Raw genomic sequence first — 25383 nt, forward strand, 5'->3', positions numbered from 1 at the left:
TTGTAATAGACCACTATTATAAGAACTTGAAAAATAGTTTAAACAGAGAAGAAAATATCCTTTGATGGTGATGAGAGTGGGGAGGGAGAGAGGAACAGGGATTTTCACTAATTAGACTGTAGATAACTGTTTTAGGTGAAGGGAAAGACAACACACATTACAGAAGAGGTCAGCACAACTGGGCTAAACCAAAAGCAAAGAAGTTTCCTGAATAAACTGAACTCTTCAAAGGCCAGCATAGCAGGGGTGGCGGTTTGGGGACCAAGGTTTCAGGGAGCATCTAAGTCAATTGGCATAATAAAATCTATTAAGAAACCATTCTGCATCCCGCTTTGGAGAGTGGCATCTGGGCACTTAAACGCTAGCAAGTGGCCATCTAAGATGCGTCAGTTGGTCTCAACACACCTGGAGCAAAGCAGAATGAAGAACACAAAAGACACAAGGTAATTATGAGGTCAAGAGACAGAAAGGGCCACATAAACCAGAGACTACATCAGCCTGAGACCAGAAGAGCTAGATGGTGCCTGGCTACAACTGATGACTGCCCTGACGGGAACACAACAGAGAACCCCTGAGGGAGCAGAAGAGCAGTGGGATGTAGACCTCAAATTCTCATAAAAAGACCAGACTTAATGGTCTGACTGAGACTAGAAAGACCCCGGGGATCATGGTCCCCAGACCTTCTGTTAGCCCAAGACGGGAACCATTCCCAAAGCCAACTCTTCAGAAAGGGATTGGACTGGACTATGGGATAGAAAATGATACTGGTGAAGAGTGAACTTCTTGGATCAAGTGGACACATGAGACTATGTCGGCATGTCCTGTCTGGAGGGGAGATGAGAAGGCAGAGGGGGTCAGGAATGGACCGAATGGACATGAAAATAGAGAGTGGAGGGAAGGAGTGTGCTGTCTCATTAGGGTTAGAGCAACTAGGAGTATATATAGCAAAGTGTATATAGATTTTTGTATGAGAAACTAATTTGATTTGTAAACTTTCACTTAAAGCACAATAAAAATTAAAAAAAAAAAAAAGAGCAGAATAGACTTAGAGACACACATAGGGGAGGGGGGTAAGACTCATCAAGGAACACCAAGGGCTGCCAACAGATACCAGAAATAAGAAGAGAGGCTCACAGAAGGAATTGACATGGCCGAGAACTTGATTTGGACTTTTAGCCTCCAGAACTGTGAGACAATAAATTGTTTTCTAAAGCCACCCACTTGTGGTATCTTTTGTTATGGCAGCACTAGGTAACTAAGACACTATGCACTTGCCTATTCTAGATATTTCGTATAAGTGGTACCATATAGTATTTGTCCTTTGTGTCTGACCTATTTCCCTCAGCATGTTTTCAAGGTTCACACATGTTATGGCATACATCAGAACTTCCTTTCTCAATGACTGAATAATATTTCATTCTGTATACATGCCATATTTTGTTTATCCACTCATCTGCTGATGAGCACTTGAGTTAACACGTTTTGGCTCTTCTGAATAATGAATGTTGGTGTACACCTACCTGTTTGAGTCTCTGCTTTCAATTCTCTTGGGTGTACCTAGAAGTGAATTGATGGGTCATGTTTGTTTTTTATGGTAATTCTAAGGATCCCAGGTGGTGCAGTTGTTAAGCACCAGGCTGTTAACAGAAAGCTCAGCAGTTAGGACCCACCAGCCACTCGGTGGGAGAAAGATGTGGCAGTCTGCTTCCGCAAAGATTAAACCCATTGCTGTCACGTAAATTCGAACTACTAGCCACCCTACAGGACAGAGTAGAACTGCCCCATAGGGTTTCCAAGGCTGTAAATCCTTATGGAAGCAGACTACCACATCTTTCTCCCTTGGAGTGGCTGGTGGGTTCTAACCGCTGACCTTTCTGTTAGCAGCCAAGTGCTTAACAACTGTGCAATGAGGGCTCCTTCTGTAAAGATTATACCCTTGGGAACCCTATGGGGCTGTTGTACTCTGGGCCACCATACTCTGTCCTATAAGGCCCCTATGAGTTGTGATCAACTCAGTGACAATGGGTTTGGTTTGGTTTATGGTAATTCTATATTTCACTCTTTCAGGAACCTCCACAATGTCTTCCACAGCAGCTGCCCCGTTTTACATTCCCACCAGCAATGCATGAGGGTTCCAATTTCTCCACATCCTCACCAACACTTGTTATTTTCCATTATTATTATTATTTTTTATAATAGCCATCCTAGTGGGTGTGACCTGCTATCCCATTGTGGCTTCAATATTTTAAATAAGGTAAAATATTGATGATTAAAGTAAATAAAAAATTAAATAAACCACAAAAGGAAGATGGCTGTTAAAGCCTCTGGTCCCTTCTAGTGTGTCTGTAACATGCTGAGACTTGGTGAGAGGTACTTCCAGGTCCCCTTCCCAGCTTCTTCTCCTAATTGCAGAACATTGAGATGAATGACATGCCAGTTTCTATGGAGACATCTGTGATGCCATACTCTGTTCCCAGAATCCAATAGGACGTGGGCTTGTAGAGTGTGGAATCTGGCCTTCCTGCCCGTACTAGTCGGCAGGCTCCAGCTTGAGCCCACACTGACCTTGTACACTGACCTTGACACCTTGCCTCAGACCGAGAGAGGTCCAGAGGAGCAGCCAGGGTCTTGTCATCCACGTGACAGCCTTAGTCTTTCCGTCTCACCTTCCTGATGCTACTCAAAAAGGAAAACAACACATCCGAGAGGCGTGGCAAGGCACCCAACACGATGGTGAAGGGTCTGACTGCGTTGAAGAGTGTCGCCAGCCGGGAATGGAAGCTGGACAGCAACCGGCCCTCCCTCAGCAAGTCAACTCGGGTCACCAGCCACTACTACCAGAAGATGGTACGGGGCCAGAGAGGATGGCCCAGTGAGCCCAGCATCCAGGAGATGACACGTCTCCTACCTTAACAAAAGACCTCATTGAGTCTCAGCCCATATTGTTATTGCTATTGTTGTTGTGCGCTGCCAAGTCGATTCTGACTCATAGTAACCCCATGGGACAGGGTAGAACTGCCCCATAGCATTTCCTAGGCTGTAATCTTTATGGGAGCAGATCACCAGGTCTTTCATCCATGGAGTTGCTGGGTGGATTCCAACAACCAACCTTTCAGTTAGCAGCTGAGCGCTTAACCATTGTGCTACCGGGGCTCCTTGGTCAGTCCATTAAAATAATCCCACTGCCACTGAGTCAGTTCCGACTCATAGTGACCCTGTAGGACTGCCCCACAGGGTTTCCGAGGCTGTAAAACTTTATGGAAGCAGACTGCCACATCTTTCTCCCGTGGAGGAGCTGGTGGATTCCAACAGCCAACCTTTTGGTTAGCAGCCAAGCACTTTAACCACTGCACCACCAGGGCTCCTTTCAGAGCATTCCAAATAAGTCTTGGCGATCAATAGATAAACGGTGGGCAGTTCCAGGAATGGAGTGGCACCGGTGGAGCAAACCCCTCTCATTCTCATCCAGGCTTGTTTCTCTGGGGGAATTGGTGCCTCAGTTCCCCATCTTTATGGGTTTCTCCTGGGGAATTAGCTGCTCTGGGCCACTTCTCCCTTGGCAGACCTATACTGGCTTTCTCTGGCCAGCCCAGCACAGAGGGGGTCTCAGAAAGCCAGCCCAGGGTCCCTCAGGGCCTTCTGAATAGTCGTGTTGTCCTGGACTTAGCATACAACGCACTATTTTTACTAAGTGCCCTGGTGTGCCAGGAGAGGGGAGAGACCCACATAACTGAGCCTTTTATACTTCTCAGTGGAAGAGGGGCTCCCAAGCCATTTCTCTGTGTGATGTCTTCTTTACTCCCTGCCAGAGTGAAATCAAGGATGTCCCCAGCCCTAGTGACGCTGGCTTTGCATCCCAAGTGGAAGAATTGCGAAAGGCATTTTTCATGCGTCCTGGCTGTCCCCAGTTTAGCACCAGAGCCACATCCACGTCTCAGTACGGTAAGAGCTACCACTGAGGGTCTGCTGCTGTATGACAACCGCCTCCTTCCAGTGCCTCCTGGCACATGGCCCCTCAGCCTTCACGCAGTGGCCTGAGTCCAGCGTGCCTGGCAGATGTAGCTGAAGACTCACTCTCTGCGGGAGAAGCAGGAGTCGGAAGAAGCAGCTGAGGCTGAGAGGAGAGGAGGGAGGGAAAAAGAGGGAGGAAGACAGTTTTCCTCTGCTCACTCTCAGCAGTATTATTTGTCTCCCAGCCTTCTTGCTTTTTCTGTTGTCCCACTCACCAAAGATTCGGTAGAGTTAGGGCAGGGGGAGAGGGAGATGGCTGAAGGTTCTGGAAACTTCAGGAAAGACAGATATAAGGCTAAACCAGTTGCTGTCATGTCAGCTCTGACTCAAGGCGACTCCATGCGTATCAGAGCAGAATGGTGCTCCATAGGGTTTGTAATGGCTGATTTTTCAGAAGGAGATTGCCAGCCCTTTCTTCTAAGGCACCTCTGGGTGGACTTGAACCACCAACACTTCAGTTAGCAGCTGAGTGCTTTCACTGTGTGCACCACCTAGGGACTCTAATCACCTGTCTCTTCTAGACACTCGTTGTTTTGATGGAGAATACGAGGCTCAGGGAAGGGCTGACGAGCCAGAGGCCACGGCATGCACCCCTGGCTCCCAGACTCGAGTTGTTCCTTTTCCCCACGCACCGTATCATCCTTGTTGTTGTTATTGTTAGGTGCGTGGAGTCGATTTAGGTTCACAGCAACCCCATGTGACAGAGTAGAACTGCCCCCTAGGGTTTCCTTGGCTGTAATCTTTACGGAAGTAGATCGCCAGGCCTTTCTCCCACAGAGCTTCTGGGTGAGTTCGAATTGCCAATTTTGCAGTTAGCAGCAGAGTGCTTAGCCATTTGCACCATCATGGCTCCTTATATCATCCTTACCCGTAGCCATTGAGTCGATTGCGGCTCATAGTGACCCTGTAGGACAGAGTGGAACTGCCCCCTAGAGTTTCCTTGGCTGTAATCTTTACAGGAGCAGACTGCCACATCTTTCTTCTGCAGGGCTGCTGTTGGTTTTGAACCACTGACCTTTTAGTTAGCAGCCAAGCACTTAACCACTGCACACCAGGGCTCCTAGGCCTGCCTGTGACCCATGACTGGCTGGGTCCTGTCCAGAAAGGCCAGCGGGCAGTCATTGAGAAGCATGGGGCCCCACCCACCATCCAGGCTTGAAGCGCTTCCACTGCTTTCCTGGAGGAGGAGGGGTCTGTTGTGGGCAGGTCTCCAGGAGCGGCCACAGGACCATCCAGGCCTTGGGTGTGGGGTCTGTCTACATGGTGCATGGGCACTGTTGGGCGTAAACTGGGTCTGCCTTTGAGTGAGCCCAGTCCCGAGGCAGAAGGGCGTTGGCAAGACTTTCAGGAGGAGCCATTATTACAGACAGGAAAGGGGGGTCCACTCTTCCTGGGGAGGAGGCCCAGGGCGCAAAGATTAAACCTCCCTGGGCCTATTTCAGGGGGACACACCGTGGTGGGCGGGAGGGCATAACTGGAGTTTGATTCTACCCTGCTACTCTTGTCCCATGTACCCACTGAAAAATGCCATCTTTACCTAATGTGAAGGAGTCCCTGGGTGCTGCAGACAGTAACCACTCGACTACCAGCTGAAAGATTGGTGGTTCGAACCCACTCAGAGGCACCTTGGAAGAAAGGCCTGGCAATCTGCTTCTGAAAGATCACAGCCTTGAAAACACTGGGGAGCAGTTCTACTCTGCAGACATCTGGTCACCATGAGTTGGAATCAACTCAGTGGCAACTAACAACAAGCCAATAATAACCCCCGTCCTGAGATAATGAGGAGATAAGGGCGCAGTGGTTACCAGCTGGCATTTCTAATGCTCCGCAGGGTCGACTGTGGCAGCTGCTCTGCCCAGAGAGCTGAGTGTCAGCACAGAGACCTGGAAGATGACCGAAGGCAAGCTCTCTGGCCGACAGTGCTCGGATACTAATGTGGATGGTGAGGCGGGGCTTGCCCGGCACTGGCATGAACCACCCCACAGAGTCACCTCTGCTGTCACCAAGTTACTGCAGGAATCTCCCCAGGATGGTGGTGCCTGTCTTTGGCAAAATTGGGGTTGATGACCTCGTCCCCACTGGGCCCTGCGTCCCTTCTGCAGGGGCCCATGCATGCATCCCTCCTTGAGTAGGTGACCCACAGAACATTGTCTTATGGACAATTGCATTTGCTTTCTTCCAAAAGAAAAAATCCACACGGGGATAGTTCCTTCTTGGTCTCGATGCCAGGGAACCGAGAGCCTTGGTGACCAGCTCCCCTCAGGCTTGGGGACCTGGGCAGGCCCCCTCCCTCGGTTTAATGATGGGAAGCTAAAGCCCAAAGAGAGGGCACGGGGCAGCCTCGGGATGGTCCTCCTCTCCTGGCTCCCAGGGTTGGCTTCCTTAGGCTGAGGGTCTGGAAGATGCTCTGATTCACTCCTGCATTTACTCAACACGCACCTGAGGCTCACCTGGGGGATGCAGTGGTGTTCACAGCAGTCACTATCGCCGTGCTTGGGAAATAGGTGTCTGACGGGAGGGAGGGACACTCAGCAAATAAGGATGCAAGTATCTGAATTTTATGAGGGTTATTGTCTTAGGATTCCCCAGAGAAAAAGAACAGTGAGTTGTATATATAGAGAGAGACGGACAGACAGACAGAGACAGAGAACAGAGGGAGATTCACTTAAAGGACTTGGCTCATGTGATTCAGGGGGGCCCATAGGGCCAAAATGTCTATAGTCTGGCAGCAGAACACACCTTAGGGAAACTCTCTTTTTGTTCTCAAGGCCTTCAACTGGTTGGTTACATTACATTAGATTACATTATGGAAGAGGGTTACATTGCATTACATGATGGAAGGTGATTACATTACATTAGGTGAAAGGTGATTACATTAGATTACGTTATGGAAAATGATTGCATTGCATTACATTACACTAAAGACGCTTACATTGCATTGCACTACATTAGAGCACATTATGGAAAGTACCCTGCTTTACTTGAGGGTAACTGATTTAATAACATGTAACAATTCCATAACAGCAACCAGACTAGTGTTTGGCCAAACACCTGAGCTCCACAGTCTAGCCAAGTAGATAACATGAAATTAACCATCCCAGTGATAGAGGAGACAGATAGGAGCACAGCTGGACAAAGAAGAGTGACTGTGACCATGGCAGAGGTCAGGAGACCTCAGCCCAGGAAGCTCCCGCCTCCTGGGTGCGAGCTGGGTACTGCATCTGCTCTATTTTCTCAACAGGGCACCTCCTGCCCTTCAGTAAGAGTGCCTGTGAGTTCGATTACTTGCAAAGAAAGAGCAAATCCCAGATAATGAGCCCAGTCCCCAGCAGTCCAGTCGCAGCCCAGACCTACCCAAGAAAGAAGATGCCCTGGTACATCTCGGTCATCCACGAGAAGGTAGGCCCCAGGGACTAGGGCAAAATCTGGGCCACCCTCACTTGGTCTGCACCCTCCCAGTACAGGCACCACACCCATCCCAAAGCAGGTATTGAGCACCTAGCTTCTGTTCAGCTGCATCAAGCAGGTCCCCAGAGGTGGCCTGAAATGCTCTCTAGACTCACAACACTGGCTTTTGTGAATCAGATATGTTACAAATGTCTGGCCCCCAAGCATCCTCACCTGGCTGGGTGGAGTGACATCCTCCAGGGCAGCTTGTCACCGCCTACCCTGAACTTTCAACAGTCAATCACCATTTAACCCAGTAAGTCCACTTGGGAGAGTGTAGTCTTAAAAAAAAGAAAAAAAAAAGTTTTTATATGCAAAGATTTATGTACCTCAACGCATTGTGGTATTATTATTTTATTTTCATCTATGTTTACGAAAGGAGCCCTGGAGGTGCAGTGGCTAAAGCAATCAACTGGTAACTGAAAGGGTAACTGATTTAATACACGTAACAACTCCATAACAGCAACCAGACTAGTGTTTAGCCAAACACCTGAGCTCCACAGTCTAGCTAAGTTGATACGTGAAATTAACCATGGCAGTGATAGAGGAGACAGATAGAAGCACTGCTGGACAAAGAAGAGTGACTGTGACCATGGCAGAGGTCCAGGGACCTCAGCCCAGGAAGCTCCCACCTCCTGGGAGTTCAAAAACCGTCCAGTTTGAGGGTTTTTGTTTTCTTTATGTTGAGATGTAATCTACACTGAAGGCTGTAGTCTTTGATCTCCATCAGTAAGTGCTTCAAGCCCTCTTCACTTACAGCAAGCAAGGTTGTGTCACCTGCATATTTGAAGGTTGTTAATGAGTCTTCCACCAATCCTGATGCCATGTTTTTCTTCATATAGTCCAGCTTCTCTGATTATTTGTTTAGCATACAGGTTGAATAAGTATGGTGGAAGGATACAACCAGGACACATACCTTTCTTGATTTTAAACCAGGCAGAGGCCCTTGTTCTGTTTGAATGACTGCCTCTTCTGATACTTCCAATATCTGTGGATTCTGTGAGGAAAATTCTTTTTCATTCCTGATATTGGTAATCTGTGCAATCTCTCTTTTTTCCTTTATCAGTCTTGCTAGGTGTTTATCAATTTTAAAAGTCTTTTCATAGAATCAACTTCCAGTTTTGTCAATTCCCTCTAGTGTGTGTTTTCTATATCATCCTTTTTTTTTTTTAAGCTGGTGATTTTAGTTAAAATTATGAAAATCAATAACACAAAATTTTGGATAGTTGGGAGTCATGAAGGAGGAAACAATTTCACAGATGGTGTGAGCTCATGAGTATTTATTTTATTGTATTCTTACACACTGCCTCTACATTTTATAATAGAGTCACCATTTAAAGCATTTTTATACCCTTTGACCAAGCAATTCCACTTCTGGGAAACAGCCTGAGGATATAATTAAATAAATCCACCTAGATAGATGCCAAAGGATGTTCATTGCAGGATTGTTATTAACTCAAACAGCAGATAGGAGATGTCGTGGATTGAATTGTGTTCCCCAAAATATGTGTCAGCTTGGTTAGGACAAGTATTTCCAGTGTTGTGTGGTTGCCCTCCATTTTGTGATTTTAATTTTCTTATGTGTGGTAAATCCTAATCTCTGTACCTGGTTACTGAGGCAAGATTAGATTATGTTAAAGAGGATTAGGGTGGGATGTAATACCCTTACTCAGTTCACATCACTGGTCCGATGTAAAGGGAGTTTTCCTGGGATGTGGCCTGCATCACCTTTTATCTTACAAGAGATAAAAGGAAAGGAAGGCAAGCAGAAAGTTGGGGACCTCATACTACCAAGAAAGCAGAGCGAGTCCTTTGGACCTGGGGTTCCTGCTTGGAGAAGCTCCTAGACCAAGGGAAAATTGATGACGAGGACCTTCTTTCAGAGCTGACAGAGAGAAAGCCTTCCCCCGGAAATGAGGCCCTGAATTCGGGCTTCTAGCCTACTAGACTGTGAGAGAATAAACTTCTGTTTGTTAAAGCCATCCACTTGTGGCATTTCTGTTACAGCAGTACTAGGTGACTAAGAGGGGATTTCCCAGCTCCTGTACTCAGGCTGTTCAGGGGAAGAGCTGCAGGTATGGTTGTCTCCAGGAGCTCAGATGGTCTCAATAGGGTTCTATTTCTCTCACCTCTGCTTTCCTCTGAGCTGGCCTCCGTCATAGGTAAGCTCTTCTTATTTGGTTGCAAGGGAGACACCAGCTGTAACAAAGCTTGCATCATGCCAGCCCAGCTACCTGGAGGGAAGCGAGATGAGCTGCTTTCCTCCAGTAATTATTGGACTAGTTTGGAACATATACATATCTCTAAAATTCACCATGGTCCGGGGAATAAAATGTGATTGTTGTTGTTGGGTGCGATCGAGTCAATTCCGACTTATTACAACCCCATGAGACCAAGTAGAATGGCCCCATAGGGTTTTCTTGACTAATCTTTCTGGGAGCAGATCACCAGGCCTTTCTCCTACGGTGCTGCTGGGTGGGTTAGAACCTCCAAACTTTTGGTTAGCAGCCAAGCATTTAACCACTGCATCACCAGGGCTCCTTAAAATGTGATCTGTTGCATTATTTTTTTTCCTTTAACTTTGTATTTTGATAATTCAGATGTAAAGAAAATTGTTAGAATAATACAAATAATTCCCATATACGCTTCAATCAGATTTCCCAAAGGTTAAAATGTTGCCATATTTGATTTATCATTCTTTCATTTTCCTCCCCCTTCCTCTTCTCCCTCCCTACATCATTAATTCTAGCACTTTGCCTTATTATTTCCTTCCTACTTTCTTTAGATTTAACCTGGAGTTTCTTTTCTGAATTCTTGAGATGGATACTTAGATCACTGATCTCAACTTTTTTTTTCCTAATATATGCATTTTAAGGCTATAAATTTGTGTTTAATCACAGCATTAGCTGCACGCCAAATTTTTATATATATGTTTGTGTTTGTTTTCATCCATTTCAAAATATTTTCTAACTTCCTTTGCAATTTCTTCTTTGACCTATGGATTATGTAGAAGCACATCACTTAATTTCTAAACATTTGGGGATTTTCTAGTTATCTTCCTATCCAGAATTCTATCTGGGTTCATTTTCCACCTGCGTGAAGAATCCTCTTTCGTATTTCCTGAAGTTCAGATCTGCTGGTGACAAATTCTTTCAGTTTTTGTTTGTCTGAAAGCATCTTTACTTTTGCCTTCACTTTTGAAGAATTGGGGGACTTGAAGGTTGAGGGACAGAGGGACAGCTCCCTGGCAAGCCCTCGGGTGAGAGGTGGCTCTTGGAAAGCATTGCTGTTTATATATGGAGCCACAGAGAGGACTGATGTCCTTCAGCTACAGTGGAGGAGGCAGGCTGGGAACCAGACCTGAAAGGAAGGCTGCCCGTGCATCTTCTGGAGCTGATTTAGGACCTGCTTTTAGGAGCCATAGTGGTACAACTGTTAAGCACTAGGCTGCTAAGCACAAGGTCGGGGGTTAGAATCCACCCAGTGGCTCCATGGGAGAAAGACCTGTGATCTACTCCCATGAAGATTATAGCCTAGAAAACCCTGTGGAGCAGTTCTACTCTATTATATGGGATGACTATGAGTCAAAATTACTCAACAGTATCTAACAACAACAACTTAGAAACAGACGCAGAGGGGACAAGGCCACAGGGCACGGCTGCTTTAAATGGCTAGAAGTGCGCACCGTGATTCCAGGACTTTGGGGTCCCAGATCAGCAGGTCTGCTGTTCCTGGCCCGGAGCCACTATCCAGGGGTAGCCTGGAGGAGGTGGGTGGGAAGAAAGCCGGTGAGGCTGTGCATGTCCACACAGGCTGCCCTTTTCTTCCGCAGGACAACTGCCTGTTCATGCTGGGTAAGGAAGTCCAGCGCCTGTCAGAGCTGGAGGTGCAGAGCCGGAAGAAAGACGAGGAGATCCTGGTGCTTCGGGAGGAGAAGGAGGCCTTAAAGAAGCAGCTGAAATGCCTTCTCAAAGGCAAAGGCTGGGAGATGTCCGTGTTACCTGGCCTGCAGGTGAGCCAGCAACTGGCAGGCAGTGAAGGCACTGCTGCAACGCACCCATGTCGTTGGTGGCTCGGCAAGTCCCCAGGCACCCTCAATGCCAACCAGTCCTCGCTCGAGCTAGGCATGGCTCCCAGAATTTTGACAAGAGGCCAGAATCCAGAGGCGAGTTAGAGAAAAAGAGCTTTGAGCTGATGCCTAGATGTCGAGGGTTGTTCCAGCTCTGCTTTCTATTTGCTTTCGAGCTGTTTTCTAAAATGGCCTGGGCTCAGTTCCCTGACCTGTAAAACAAGGGCCTGAGCTCACCGCTGGGGTTGCCTGCAGCTCCGAAATCCTGGGCGGAGAGGGTCTCCCTGCAGGAGGATGGCCCAGGCTTGCTGTGGCTGCTTTGTAGGCTGTATCTTGGTCACTGGGGCAGCTGGACAATTAACGCAGCAGGCTTGGATTCCTGTCCTGGCTGCTGTCCCTTCCCTCCACTCTCTGGCTCTGGGACGCTTCTGACCTGGCCTTAGTGCCCTTGTCTGAAATGGGGTGGGTGGTGCTGCCTGCCCAGCACTGGGTGGAGGGAGGGTCTGGGGAGCAGGTCTGTGGAGGTGTACTGTGGGCCTCGTGTGAGCAGATGCTGGGCCTAAGGCCTGATTTCTTCTTGCTGAGGATACAGCCTGAGCTGAGGTTTGGGCGGGCATGAAGGGGTGCGAGGTTTCAGCCTGCAGCAGAGTCCCCAAAACAAGAGAGCTGCCCAGACATTGATGGCAGTGGCGGGGAGGGGGCGGTGGGCAGGAGTCTGGGGAGGCTGAGAGGGCCACCTTGCATTCCCCATTCCCTGGCCTCCCAGGACCTGTTAGATAGGTGTGATAGACACAGTGCCTGGCAACATTCAGGCGGCATGTCTGGGACCCGCCCCCTCAGCCCTCTGCATGAGAGTGCCAGTTATTGCAAAACTGCCGCCTGGCCCACCCTCCCCCTCACCCAGCTGTTCCTTGACCCCTTGGCAGGAGGACTTCGGGTCCCCCTGCCTCAACACAGAGCAGCTGCTGCCCCCGTGCCAGGAGGACAGATCACCACAGCATATAGCCCTGGAGGAGCTGCCGGAGCAGTTTGAAGCCCTGGGGGACCACATGGGCTCCCTGCAGGAGTGGCTGCCCGAGGCGCAGGCCAAGCTCGGGCAGGTGAGCATCCTGCAGGGCGTCTGCAGGGACGATGAGGAGTAGCTGCTGCTGCCGCGCTGGAAGCAGGTGTGCGGTGCCCGGTAGGCAGGCGCACAGGTGTGTCCAGGGCAGGAGCCAGCCCCTCTCCTCCAGGGCTTCCCACGTGATGCTGGCTCTGGCCAGGCTGTCGCCACCTGCAGCCCTGACCTCAGGTGGCCCCTGGTGTAGGCCCCCAGTCCCCTCAAGGGGAACACCTGAGGTGCACCCACCTGAGAATACAGGCCAGGTGCGGCTTCTTGCCAGCAGAGGTATGAGTCACAGGTGTGCCTGACTGGCGTGGGGCACAGTGCCCAGTGGGTGCCCCCCTTCTCTCTGGATCCCTGCAGCAGCCTGGAGTGAAGCTCCTTCCTGAGCCCCACACATGAATGCGCTCCCACTGTCCGAGCCCCCCTCCCTGGGGGAGCCCCCAGCCCTGCCCAACATGTCCCCCCTCTCGCAGATGCAGGAGGACTATATGGCAGCAGAGAAGGACAAGGACCTGGAAGGAGGAGGAGGAGGAGGCGAGGAGGAAGAGGACTTGGCGGGGGCTGCTGAGCAGGTGGAGGGGAGGCATGCGAAGGGGGGTGCAGGTGAGAAGGGGGCTGAGCAGGAGGAATCGTACGAGGAAAAGGAGGGGGGTGAGGAAGAGGAAGAGGACGAGGATGAGGAGAGGGTAGTGGAAGAGGAGCTGGCTGAGGAGGGAGAAGAGGCGATCCAGAGGAGGAGGACATACTCGCCGGACGAGGCCTTTGAAGATGAGCTGTTGGCCAGGCTGGAGGAGTACGGGCAGGTGGTCCAGGAGATCCAGTGCGACCTGGAGATCACCAGGAGCAGATACTTGCTGGCGACAGGTGGGACCCATCACCACTGCTGGGCTGAGCTGGGGAAGGGGCCGGAGCGGACATGGGTGGGAGTGCCCAGGCGCAGCCAGCTTTCCTCTGAGGGCAAGGGGAGCAGGGTCTGCCCTGTACTGTTAGCTTCCAGCAATTTGAGGGAGGGAGCCCAGCCTGGGCCCCAGGGGGGCATGGAGCACCTCCAGGCTGACCCAGGGATGCCGGCCCCTTACTTCACATTCTTCATCATCCAATCTTGCTCTCCCCCACCCCCTCTGCTGTCCCCTGTCCTTTGCTCATTCAGGAGCTATTACATCTTTGCAAAGACAAGTGGATTTCCAAGAGTCCCAGCTGCAGAAGATCAACACGGAGAACGAGATGCTGCGGAAGGAGCTGCGAGAGCGGAAGAATCAGCTACAGGCCATGTCCAACAAGGTGGCCGAAACTAGTAACTCCCTCTGAGTGCTAGGCCACGTCCAACAAGGTGGACGAACCCTAGTAACACCCACTGAGCACTAGGCCATGCCCAACAAGGTAGCCAACCCTAGTAACACCCACTGAGTGCTAGGCCATGTCCAACAAGGTGGCCAACCCTAGTAATGGCCACCGAGCACTAGGCCATGTCCAACAAGGTGACTGAACCCTAGTAATGCCCACTGAGCACTAAGCCATGTCCAATAAGGTGACTGAACCCTAGTAACGCCCACTGAGCACTAGGCCATGTCCAACAAGGTGGCCAACCCTAGTGACACCCACTGAGGGCTTGGCACACATGCGTTCACTCTCCCTCCCAGCAGGCTCAGGGTGAGCACCCTTCATCCCATCCTACAGATTGAGAAAGTGAACTTGGGGAGCTTAACCTGTCCAGGATCATGTGGCTAATGGAGAGGGGGCAGAGCTGGGACTCACTCCAGCTCTGTGGGGAGCCCACCCGCAGCTCTGCTCTGCCCTCTAGCTCAGAGCAGTGTCCCTGGCTCCTGGGCCAGTTTGCTGTCAGGCACTTTCCAAGCATCGCCTGGCCCCTGAGTCCCAGGGGTGATAAGCCATCCATGTGTAGAGAGCTTGGTACTCTGCTGAGCCTGCCCCTTGTTGCTGCTGCTGTTAGGTGTGTTTAATTTTCATTTTTATCAAAGTTATTCGTGCGCACAGCTCTAAGAGTCAGAGTTCCACGAGGCTTGTTATGAAAAACAGGAGCCTCCGACTGCTCCTGCCCATTTTCCCTTCTCCCAAGGCAACTGCTTTCAACTCTTCTAGCTGATTCTTTAGGAATCTCCTTCCGTATCTCTACCACCAGTTGCCACGGAGCCAACACTGACTCATGGTGACCCCATGTGTTGTGGAGTAGAACTGTGCTCCATAAGGTTTTCATTCACTGATCTTTCAGAAATTGATCACAGGACTTTCTTCTGAGCGCCTCTGGGTGGCCTCCAACCGCCACTCTTTGAGTTAGCAGCCCATCGTTTTAACCGTTAGTACCACCCAGGGATTCCTCAGTTGAATGCTGACATTTCCCATTCTTGATTTTTCTTGGTGTTAAGCATTACCTAATGCTTTCCTCCTTCATTCTGTGCTTCCCCAACATAGGGGCATCCTTTCCATCCATCTCCCTCCCAATGTTATTCATCATAATGTCAGTGAGATTGATACTGTCTTTATATTATTAGGACAGCTATGGAAGCGTGGAAACCCTGGTGGCGTAGTGGTTAAGAGCTACGGCTGCTAACCAAAAGGTCGGCAGTTCAAGTCCACCAGGAACTCTTTGGAAACCATATGGGGCAGTTCTACTCTGTCCCATAGGGTCGCATTGAGTTAGAATTGACTCAACAGTGGTGGGTTTTTATGGAAGCATGGAGTCCCTGAGTGGTGCAAATGGTTAAGTCCTGGGCTACTAACTGTCAGGTTTGCAGTTCAAACCCACCCAAATGGCACTAGAAGAAAGGCCTGGTGATCTGCTTCTGAAAGGTCACAGCCATGAAAACCATGTGGGGTTGAGATCTGTTGGAATCGACTTGGCTAGATCTGTTTTTGTTTATTAAAAGCAAAAATTTTGTGAAATGATATTTAAGACTCAGAAACCATAATTTCTTAGAAACTGCTGCATCCATCTTCTTTTTCTTGATTTACTTCTGCATTTTTGGTGGAGCACATCCTCCAGTAGTTTTTGGAGAAAGGATGAATAGAGGGTAAATTTTGGGGGAAACTATGTGTCTGAAAATGTCCTTACTCTACCCATTCATAAAATTTGGTTGAATACAGAATTCCGGCTTGGAAAACACTTTCCTTTAGAATTGGGAAGGCATTGCTTCATTATCTTTTGGCTTCTAGGGTTGCTGGTAGGAAGTCCAAACTCATACTGATTCTTTTGTGCATGACATGTTCTTGGGTGTTGTTTGTTTCTCTCTGGGAAGTTGTAAGATCCTATCTTTGTCCCAAGTGTTCTGAAACTTCACAAGGGTATGCCTTTTTGAGGGTCTATTTTCATCCATTGTGCTGGGCACTCAGTGGCCCTTTGAATCTGTGTCTTTTACTGTTGCAAATTTTCCTTTGTTATCAGTGAAACCTGTGAAAGCTGGAATACAAAGGGACTACCTTGTTTTTCCTGGTCTCGCCCATTTTCCCCCTTTGACAGGGTGCAGTCTCACTGCTTTTCTATCACTCTATTAACCAAAAAACCCAAACTCATAGAGTTGATTCTGACCCAAAGTGACCCTATTGGACAGACTAGAACTGCCCCATAGGATTTCCAAGGCTGTAAACCTTTATGGAAGCCAAGCAGCCACATTGTTCTCCCTCACTGTGGCTGGTGGGTTGGAACTGCTGACCCTTTGGATAGCAGATGAGCACTTTAATGACTGCACAACCAGGGCTCCCTTCCTTCTCTATTCGTGGAAAATATTTGACTTTTCCTTCTCTGACAGGTTTCCACCTTACATGGGTTCCGGCTTGTGCAGGTTTTACTATATTATTTTTATTTCCTTCACTCTGTTTTCTATGAACTCTCCTCTGCAATAATTATTTGGCTGCTGGACTTCCTGTTCTGGCCCTCTGCTCCCTTTTTTTTCTTCATATCTGTTCCTTCCTATTCATCTCATCTCTTTTGCTCTACTTTCCTTAACTTTATCAGCAGACGTGCTATTGACTGTTAATTTTGTTATAGTGTTTTAAATTTCCAAGTCTGTCTTGTTCTCTTGCAGTATCTTCTCTTACATTGATGAGAACACTCCTTATAGCTGTCTTTTTTTTTTTTTTTTTTTTGCTAATTTCTTGCATGTTCCTACTTGTTCCTACAGATTCCTTCTTCAAGTTTGTTTTTGGTTTCTATCACTCATCCTAGAACTTTGCTTCAGCGTCAGAGCTGACTGGAGGCTCTGAGCACGTGTGAGGGAAGGGGTGACAACTTTGTGCTCACCGCAGAGTAGGTGCTTGGCCATTGCAATTGGAGCATCCAGGGGCAGATTATCCCACAGGCAAGGTAAGCACTGTGCTTACTGTGCTTACCAGATTATCCATAGTGAACAATTTTACATTTTTCACCACATCAAAGGTTCTGCTTCTAGGTATGGCTGGCATCTGTCTCACTCCCAGTCCCACAGCACCTTCCAACAGAATCAAAGCCTCTTTTCAAATTTACAGTCCCTGACAAGGACGGGTTACCCAGTGAGCAAGGTAAACACGGACTTCCTTGTGCTTACTTACTAACTTTAGACCTGGTGAAACCCACGTGAAATTGTTCCCTACAGATTGGGAAATAAGCGCAAGTAAACCCTGCTTATCTTGCTTATTGGGTAGTCTGCCCCCGGGAGCCTCTCATGGCAGCATCTCTAAGCCTTTCCTCTTGGTTTGGTCAGATTCCCCTGAAATCCAGAATATATTGTCTGGAAGGTAAAGGCCCAGCTGCTGACTTGCTGGGGAGCAGCTGGGAGTCCAACTTCAGCCCCAGTATGCACACACCTGGACTGGGGTGTCTCCACCAGAGACCCTCTGCTGTGCCCCAGACCTCCAGGGAAGGGCCAGGTGCCCAGTGGCTTGAAGTGAGAAGCCAATCTGGGGCTTTTACTGTTTTTGAAACAAGAGTCTACTAATCTCCCTCATCTTAGCCTCCATGTCTAGGAAAAATTGATGTCACTGATTTCTGAGACTTTATTGCTGTTAGTTGCCATTGAGTCAGTTCCAACTCATGGCGACCCCATGCACAACAGAATGAAATGTCGCCTCGTCTTGTGCCATTTTCATGATCATTGGTATGCTCGACTCCCTTGTTTCAGCCACTGTCTATTTTGAGTGTCTTGCAACCTAGGGACCCATCTTCCAGCACTATATCAGACAGTACCCTGTTGTGATCCATAGGCATTTTATTGGCTAATTTTTAGAAATAAATTGCCAGGCCTTTCTTTCTAGTCTGTCTTAGTCCAAAAGCTCAAAATCTGTCCACCATGGGTGGCCCTGCTGGTATTTGAAATACTGGGGGCAAATCATCCAGCATCACAGAATCACACAAGCCACCACAGTGTGACAAAATGACAGAAGAGTGATGGCTGAGACTTTCAGGGACCCTGTAGTGTGAACTAGGCTGGCTGTCAGCTTTCCCTGATGCCAGCTCAGGACCCCTGTCTCTTGGATCTGCTATGTCTGATACCACTTATCCATTTGCTTTCCATCTTCCACTGGTTTTGAATACTGAGTTCTCTTTTCTTCTCTGCATCCTCTACAGAAACCCCACTGTAGAAGAAAGATGTGGCAGTCTGCTTCCGTAAAGATTACAGCCTTGGAAACCCTATGGGGCAGCTCTACTCTGTCCTGTATGGTCACTATGAATCGGAATCGACTCGACAGCAGTGGGTTTGGGCTTTTTGTTTTGTTTTAGGGAGACAGGGGGGCAGTGGTGGTACAGTGGTTGAATTCGCACCTCCTGTGGGGAGACCCGGGTTGGATTCCATTCCTGGCCAATGCGCCTCATTAGCAGCCACCACCCTTCTGTCAGGAGAGCCTTGTATATCCTACAATGTTGAGCAGGTTTCAGCAGAGCTTCCAGACTAAGACAGACTAGGAAGAAAGGCCTGGTGATCTATGTCTGAAAATCAGCCAGTGAATACCTGTGGATCACAGTGGTCCGATCCTACTGTGCAGGGGGTCACCATGATTTGGGAGCTGACTCCGTGGCAGCTAGCAATGACAACAACAACAAAGGGAGGGAGAAGTTAGCTGCCAGTGTTCAATCTGTCTGCACTACCTGGGAGTCCCCTAAGCCAACCCCTCTGCCTGCCTTCCAGTTCTCCAACCTCCGAGAAGGCAGAAAACATGACGAAATGATGGGGCTCATCGAGAAGGACAACCTTCTCCTCCGACAGGTGAGCACTGGGTGTTGTTAAATGGTCATCCAGGTCCCTGAAGTGACTGTATTCGTTGGTATATGGCAACGGGGCAAGATGAAGCTGGGAGAACCAGCTGAGCCATTTTTAGGCAGTACCCCTTATTTCTGGAAACCCTGGTGGCAAAGTGGTTAAGTCCTATGGCTGCTAACCAAAGTCTGCAGCTCGAATCCACCAGGTGCTCCTTGGAAACCCCATGGGGCAGTTCTACTCTGTCCTATAGGGTCGCTATGCATTGGAATCAACTCGATGGCAACGGGTTTGGGTTTTGGTTTCACCTCTTGTTTTGGAGCCCTGGTGGCGTGGTGGTTAAGAGCTCAGGCTGCTAACCAAAAGGTCAGCAATTCAGATCTACCAGCCACTCCTTGGAAACCCTACGGGGCAGTTCTACTCTGTCCTATAGGGTCTCTATGAGTCAGGATTGACTCAACAGCAGCAGGTTTTACCACTTATTTCAGGCAGTTTCCCACTTGACAAGTCTCAGGACAGCCTACCCACACAGTGGGTCCTTGCAGTCATTGGCTCAAGATTTGAGTTGGACCCCAGGGAGAGTGGCCCACCATTTCTTGGGGGCTAGGAGGATGGGGACGGGGAACACACGCAATGTCCCCACTCCTCTCTCCTCCCCGGCTCTCCCCCCAGGAAGTGTTGGAGCTGGAGAATGAGCTCACGAAACGTGACCACATCATCTCAGAGTACGACGCCAAGGTGCAGCAGCTGCAGGCCCAGGTGACCCTGCACCAGAACCACCTGCAGAGGCAGAAGCAGCTGCAGGAGGAGCTGCAGAGCAAGAACGAGCTGATCCAGCAGGCGGAGCAGCAGGCGCGTGTGGCCCTGGAGAGCGCCCAGGCCAGGGTATGCCCAGCTCCCTCCTCCTGAGGGTCTCGGCCCAGCAGCTGGCGGCGCAGACACCGGGCCCTTGCCCACTGCCAACCGAGGTAGAGCGCGCACACTGAGAGGGCAGGGCTCTGGATATTCCCCTTGTCCCCCGGCTCCCACCTTGGAGTTGACGCTCGAGAAATGTTGGCAGGGCGGGAGTGAGGGCATGGAGGAGAACAGGAACTTAGTAGTAGCGGCAGGGGGGAGCTCCGTAGGCAGGGACCACCCTGTTTATGAGGGACATGGGACTGGGGCTGGGCTGTGAAGAGGCAAGAGGATTTGGACAGCTGGCCAGGAAGAAGAAAGGTGCCGAGGTACAGCAGATATAATAATAATGCCTATTTGTAATTTATGGAGTCCCTGGGTGGTGCAGAGAATGCGTTTAGCTGCTAACCGAAAGGTTAGAGGTTTGAATCTACCCAGAGGCACCTTGGAAGAAAAGCCTGGCAATCTACTTCCAAAAAATCAGCCATTGAAAACCCCATGGAGTGCAGTTCTACTCTGACGCGAGTCAGAACCTGGCATTTGTGATGTATAGAGCATATACGATGGACTAAGGGCTGTTCTGAGCCCTTCATTGATATTACACTCATTTAACCCTTTCAAGTAGGTGCTGTTGTTATACTCACTTTACAGATAGGGCAACGGACACAAGGGATGATCAATAACGCGCCTAAGGCCCCAGGCCTGCTAAGAGGAGGTGCTGGGATTTGAACATAACCAGCCTTAACTGCAGGGCCCACTCTTGGCCGCCATGTTTCATGTGAGCAAAGGCACAAGGGGGGTGGAGTGGATGCATGCTGCTTACTCAAGAGACCAGGTGGCCGAAAGGAACATCAGCAGAGAGCCGACCTTGACTGAGAGTCCAAAATCCAGCAAATGTAAAGACTGCGCTCATGCAGACTTAAAATTTTTTTTTTAATTGTGGTAAAATATACATAACTTAAAATTTACCATTTAAAAAAATTTTTATTGTACTCTAAGTGAAAGTTTACAAATCAAGTCAGTCTCTTGTACAAAAATTTATATACACCTTGCTATATACTCCTAGTTGCTTTCCCCGTAACGAGACAGCACACTCCTTCCCTCCACGCTCTATTTTCATGTCCATTCGGTCCATTCCTGACCCCCTCTGCCTTCTCATCTCCCCTGCAGACAGGACATGCCAACATAGTCTCATGTGTCCACTTGATCCAAGAAGTTCACTCTTCACCAGTATCATTTTCTATTCCATAGTCCAGTCCAATCCCTGTCTGAAGAATTGGCTTTGGGAATGGTTCCCGTCTTGGGCTAACAGAAGGTCTGGGGACCATGATCCCCGGGGTCTTTCTAGTCTCAGTCAGACGATTAAGTTTGGTCTTTTTAGGAGAATTTGAGGTCTGCTTCCCACTGTTCTCCTGCTCCCTCAGGGGTTCTCCGTTGTGTTCCCTGTCAGGGCAGTCATCAGTTGTAGTCAGGCACCATCTAATTCTTCTGCACTCAGGCTGATTTGGTCTCTGGTTTATGTGGCCCTTTCTGTCTCTTGGCCTCATAATTACCTTGTATCTTTGGTGGTCTTCATTCTCCTTTACTCCAGGTGGGTTGAGACCAATTGACGCATCTTAGATGGCCACTTGCTAGCGTTTAAGCGCCCAGACGCCACTCTCCAAAGTGGGATGCAGAATGTTTTCTTAATAGGCTTTATTATGCCAATTAACCTAGATGTCCCGTGAAACCATGGTCCCCAAACCCCCACCCCTGCTATGCTGGCCTTCGAAGTGTATTCAGGAAACTTTTTTGCTTTTGGTTTAGTCCAGTTGTGCTGACCTCTCCTGTATTGTGTGTTGTCTTTCCCTTCACCTAAAATAGTTCTTGTCTACTATCTAATTGGTGAATTCCTCTCTCCCTCCCTCCCTCCCCACTCTCATAACCATCAAAGAATATAAAATCTACCATTTTAACCATTTATTCAGTGCACAACCCTGTGGCATTAATTATACGCGGCATATCATGCAACCATCACCACTATTTCCAAAATTATGTCATGACCCCACCCAGAAACTCGGTGCCCCTCAAGCAATAACTCCCCCCAGCCCCTGGGTAACCTCTAATCTACTTTCTGTCTCATGTATTTGCCTATTCTGGATGTGTCATGTAAGCGGGATCATACAGTATTCGTCCTTTTGTGTCTGGCTTATTTCACTCGGCATGATGTTTTTGAGGTTCACCCATGCGGTAGCATGTATCGGATCTTCATTTCCATTGTACGGATCGACCATATTTTGTTTCTCCATCTGCTGTTGGGCATTTGGATTGTTTCTACCATTTGGCTGCGGAGAATAGTGCTGCAATGAACATGGGTGTACACATATCTGTTTGAGTCCCTGCTTTGAGGTTTTTTGGGTACATACCTAGGAGTGGAATTGCTGGTCATATGGTAATTCTATTTTAACTATTTGCGGAACCACCAACTGTTTTCCATGGTGGCTTTACCATATTCCATTCCCACCAGCAATGCACAAGGGTCCATGTAAGCTTTTGAAATCACCTTTCCCCTCCTGCCCCACCCACCTACCCACCCACCAAGAATGCCAACCGTAACTCAGCTTTGCTGTCTTTCCTGTTTGGGTGGCCTCCTTCCGGCTGACTCTGACAGCATCATGGAGGACCGCACACGTATTAACTTTTAGAAAATTATGTTTCCAACCTGTAAGCATTCCCACCTAGAGCGTTATACCACAAGGGTGTGTACTATAATTTCATTTTGTGTGCCTACTCACCTTGACGCCTTTGAATTTTGGTATTGGCAAAGAATATTGAGTACACCATGGACTGCCAGAAGAACGAACAAATTTGTCTTGGAAGAAGTATAGCCAGAGTGCTCCTCAGAAGCAAGGATGGTGAGACATCGTCTCTCGTACTTTGGACCTGGGGGATCAGTTCCTGGAGAAGGATATCATGCTTGCTAAAGCTGAGGGTAATCAAAAAAGACGGAGACCCTCAACAAGATGGATTGACACAGTGGCTGCAACAATGGGTTCATGTGTAACAATGATTGTGAGGGTGGCACAGGACTGGGCAGTGTTTCGTTCTGTGGTATATAGGGTTGCTATGAATTGGAACTGACTCAACAGCACCGAACAGCAACAGCTCACTTTGACTCAGAAGAGCCTGGGACTCTGTTGTTGAGAAAGACTGTAAAGCTAAGTCTGAGGTCAGCAGACTTATGAGTCATGAGTGCGGAATGAGGCCCCGGTGGCCATCCTCCCCCTTACCCGGATGTAGACATTTCTGGCGCAGGGACCAAGAAAGACCCTGGTTCCCTCAGCTGCTCTAGCACCTAGCATAGGGCCTGGCCCAGGGTGGGCACTCAGTAAATAGTGAAACGAAGGCGAGGAATCCCCACTCTCACTGGAGGCCCAGGGGCTTGTAATGTTGGTGCTGCCACTCAAACCCTGTCCGAGATGTCAAATGGACTTGCCTGCAGCTCTCTTAGGCAGAGCCGAGTCTCCAGCTGGGTGCTGCCCAGGTGATTTCCACATGGTCTGGGCTCCTGAACACTGAGGGCTCATGCAGGGGACCCAGGTTTGATTCCACCTGTCAATGTAGGCTTGTGTGTTGCTATGATACCGAACAGATTTCAGCAGAGCTTCTAGACTAAAATGGACTAGGAAGAAAGGCCTGGTTATCTCTTTCCAAAAATCAACCAATGAAAGCCCTATGGATCACAACAATCTGATGATGGGAATGGCGCAGGGTCGTGCAACATTTTTTTCCATTGTGGATGGAGTCGCCCAGAGTCAGGGGTCAGCTCCACAACTAACAATCTCAAGTTTCTGGGGGCACGACTGGCTCACCTTTGGGGAGGTAGATGGGGCCATCCATATGCACCAGGATGTTTGTAGCAGCAAAAGACCAGGAACCACTTAGGGTGTGTCTGCAGGGGCCTGGTTCAATCCTTATGTATGTCCACCCCACAGAGAATCTCATAATCAATGTGAAAAGGAGGGTGCCACGTGTACCAACAGGGAGGGACCACTGAACCGAATGCCTCCCACGTCCTTGCAAGAAGGGTGTCTCTAGGTGGCTGCAACAGACTGCTCCTCGAGCTTCCTGTAGAGAGGCCGTGCAGGAGAGAGAGGCCTGGGAGTCGATGCGGACCTTTTGTACTCTTCGTGTTTGTGTTTTGAACCATGCGCAGGTTTTACTTTTTCAATTAAAACAAAACCAAAAGGTGGTGTCGTAGACAGCCTTTGGGCTTTGGTGTTAGGCAACCCGGGTCTGGATTTTGAGCTGGCACCTTCTAGATCTCAGGCTGGCCACACTGGCCTCTTTGACCCTCAGTTCTTACTTTCTAAAGCCTTGAAAAACTAGTTGCTGCGGAGTTAACTCCAACTCCTGGCGACCCCGTGTGTGTCAGAGCAGAGCAAAACTGCTCCACTGGGTTGTCAGTGGCTGATTTTTCCAACCTCTGGGTGGACTTGAACCTTCAACCTTTTGGTTATCAGCCAAGTGCATTAACTGTTTGCACCACCCAGGGACTCCTAAACCCATGAATAGTGAGGGTGAGGCCTACGATTAGATAAGGTTATGGGTGCCTTTCTCTGGCAAAGGCATGTGATCGCTATTTTTCTTTGCTTATAGCTTGAAAGACTAAGAAATAAGATCATCCAGGCCACCTTCAACATCACAGGGGTCAAGTCCTTGGTCACCGAGATCTCTGACAATGACATCCTGGAGGCTCTACAGGTATATCCCAGCCCTCGGCTGTGTCCTCATCCTGGGCTATGCTTTCAGGATCTGCAGGCAGGTGGCAGAGGGGAGAGGCCTGAGTTGAACTCTGGGGACCCCATTCTTGTCCTCTGCTCATCCACCTTTTCTTACTATGAGGTTCTCCTTGAGATGGACTTACATACCCCAGGGCCGTCCCTCTGCTCACGCAGACTCACCTGACGGTCTAGCTCTAACCACCAGCAAGGATAGCTGCTCGGGGGCCTGAGCGCCAAGCTGCCCCCTAGGCAGGCTGCATTTCTGCCCTAGAGGGTCATCTCAGAGAGAACCGACTACTACAACCAGCTGAAGCAGAAAGGTGTGAAAGTGCCCCCCATGAGCCAATCGGATGTCTCACTCTCCTTGCCCAGCAAACCCAAGAAGGCAACTTCCAAGTAGGTCCTGCCCAGCACGCCCAGCGTGGTCAGTCCGGCAGAGGCCAGAAACCAGCTCAGGAGAGCAGCTTAGCTCCGCCCTCTAGTTCAGAATTAAACTCTATTGTTGGCAGTGGTCTCCAGCTTTTCTTCTTCTCAGTGCCACATGCAGGCTTCTGGGTCTCTGCAACCTTGGAGCCATGCCCCCTGCCCCATTCCACAGCGGCTCACTGGGAGTCTACACTTCCAGCCTATGCCATTGGGTCCTCCCTGGGGAGCCTCACACTGGGCAAGGATCCCTCCAGCTGTCCCGGGCTGCAGGGCACAAGGTGCTGGGTGGCAGCACTCAGCTAGCCCTCACACACTCCTCTCGGTGCCGCACACACGCCCTGGAGCTGGCAGGGCGCTGTGCCACTCCTCCGCCATGGGGCTGGCCTGGCTGGGGCGCTGATGGGCTGGTGGAATCCCTTGGGCAGAGAGATGGTGAGTGGGGTGGGACACACCTGATTCAGTCCATCCACCTCCCTGGAAGGA

The 25383-nt window shown here is 49.4% G+C and overlaps 1 protein-coding gene across 1 annotated transcript; it reads left to right on the plus strand.

The window, feature by feature from the left end:
• The first annotated feature begins 2730 nt into the window (after positions 1-2730).
• CCDC27 (coiled-coil domain containing 27) lies at positions 2731-24874 on the plus strand. The gene is given in 12 exon segments (XM_049875499.1): positions 2731-2847; positions 3810-3942; positions 5843-5953; positions 7253-7410; positions 11291-11470; positions 12592-12693; positions 13106-13496; positions 13783-13913; positions 18749-18826; positions 19490-19702; positions 24350-24454; positions 24746-24874. Coding segments are annotated over 12 exon segments (1848 nt in total).
• The last annotated feature ends 509 nt before the right edge of the window (positions 24875-25383 follow it).

The sequence above is a fragment of the Elephas maximus genome, chromosome 3 (assembly GCF_024166365.1).
Source record: "Elephas maximus indicus isolate mEleMax1 chromosome 3, mEleMax1 primary haplotype, whole genome shotgun sequence".
In the NCBI taxonomy this organism is placed as follows: Eukaryota; Metazoa; Chordata; class Mammalia; order Proboscidea; family Elephantidae; genus Elephas; species Elephas maximus.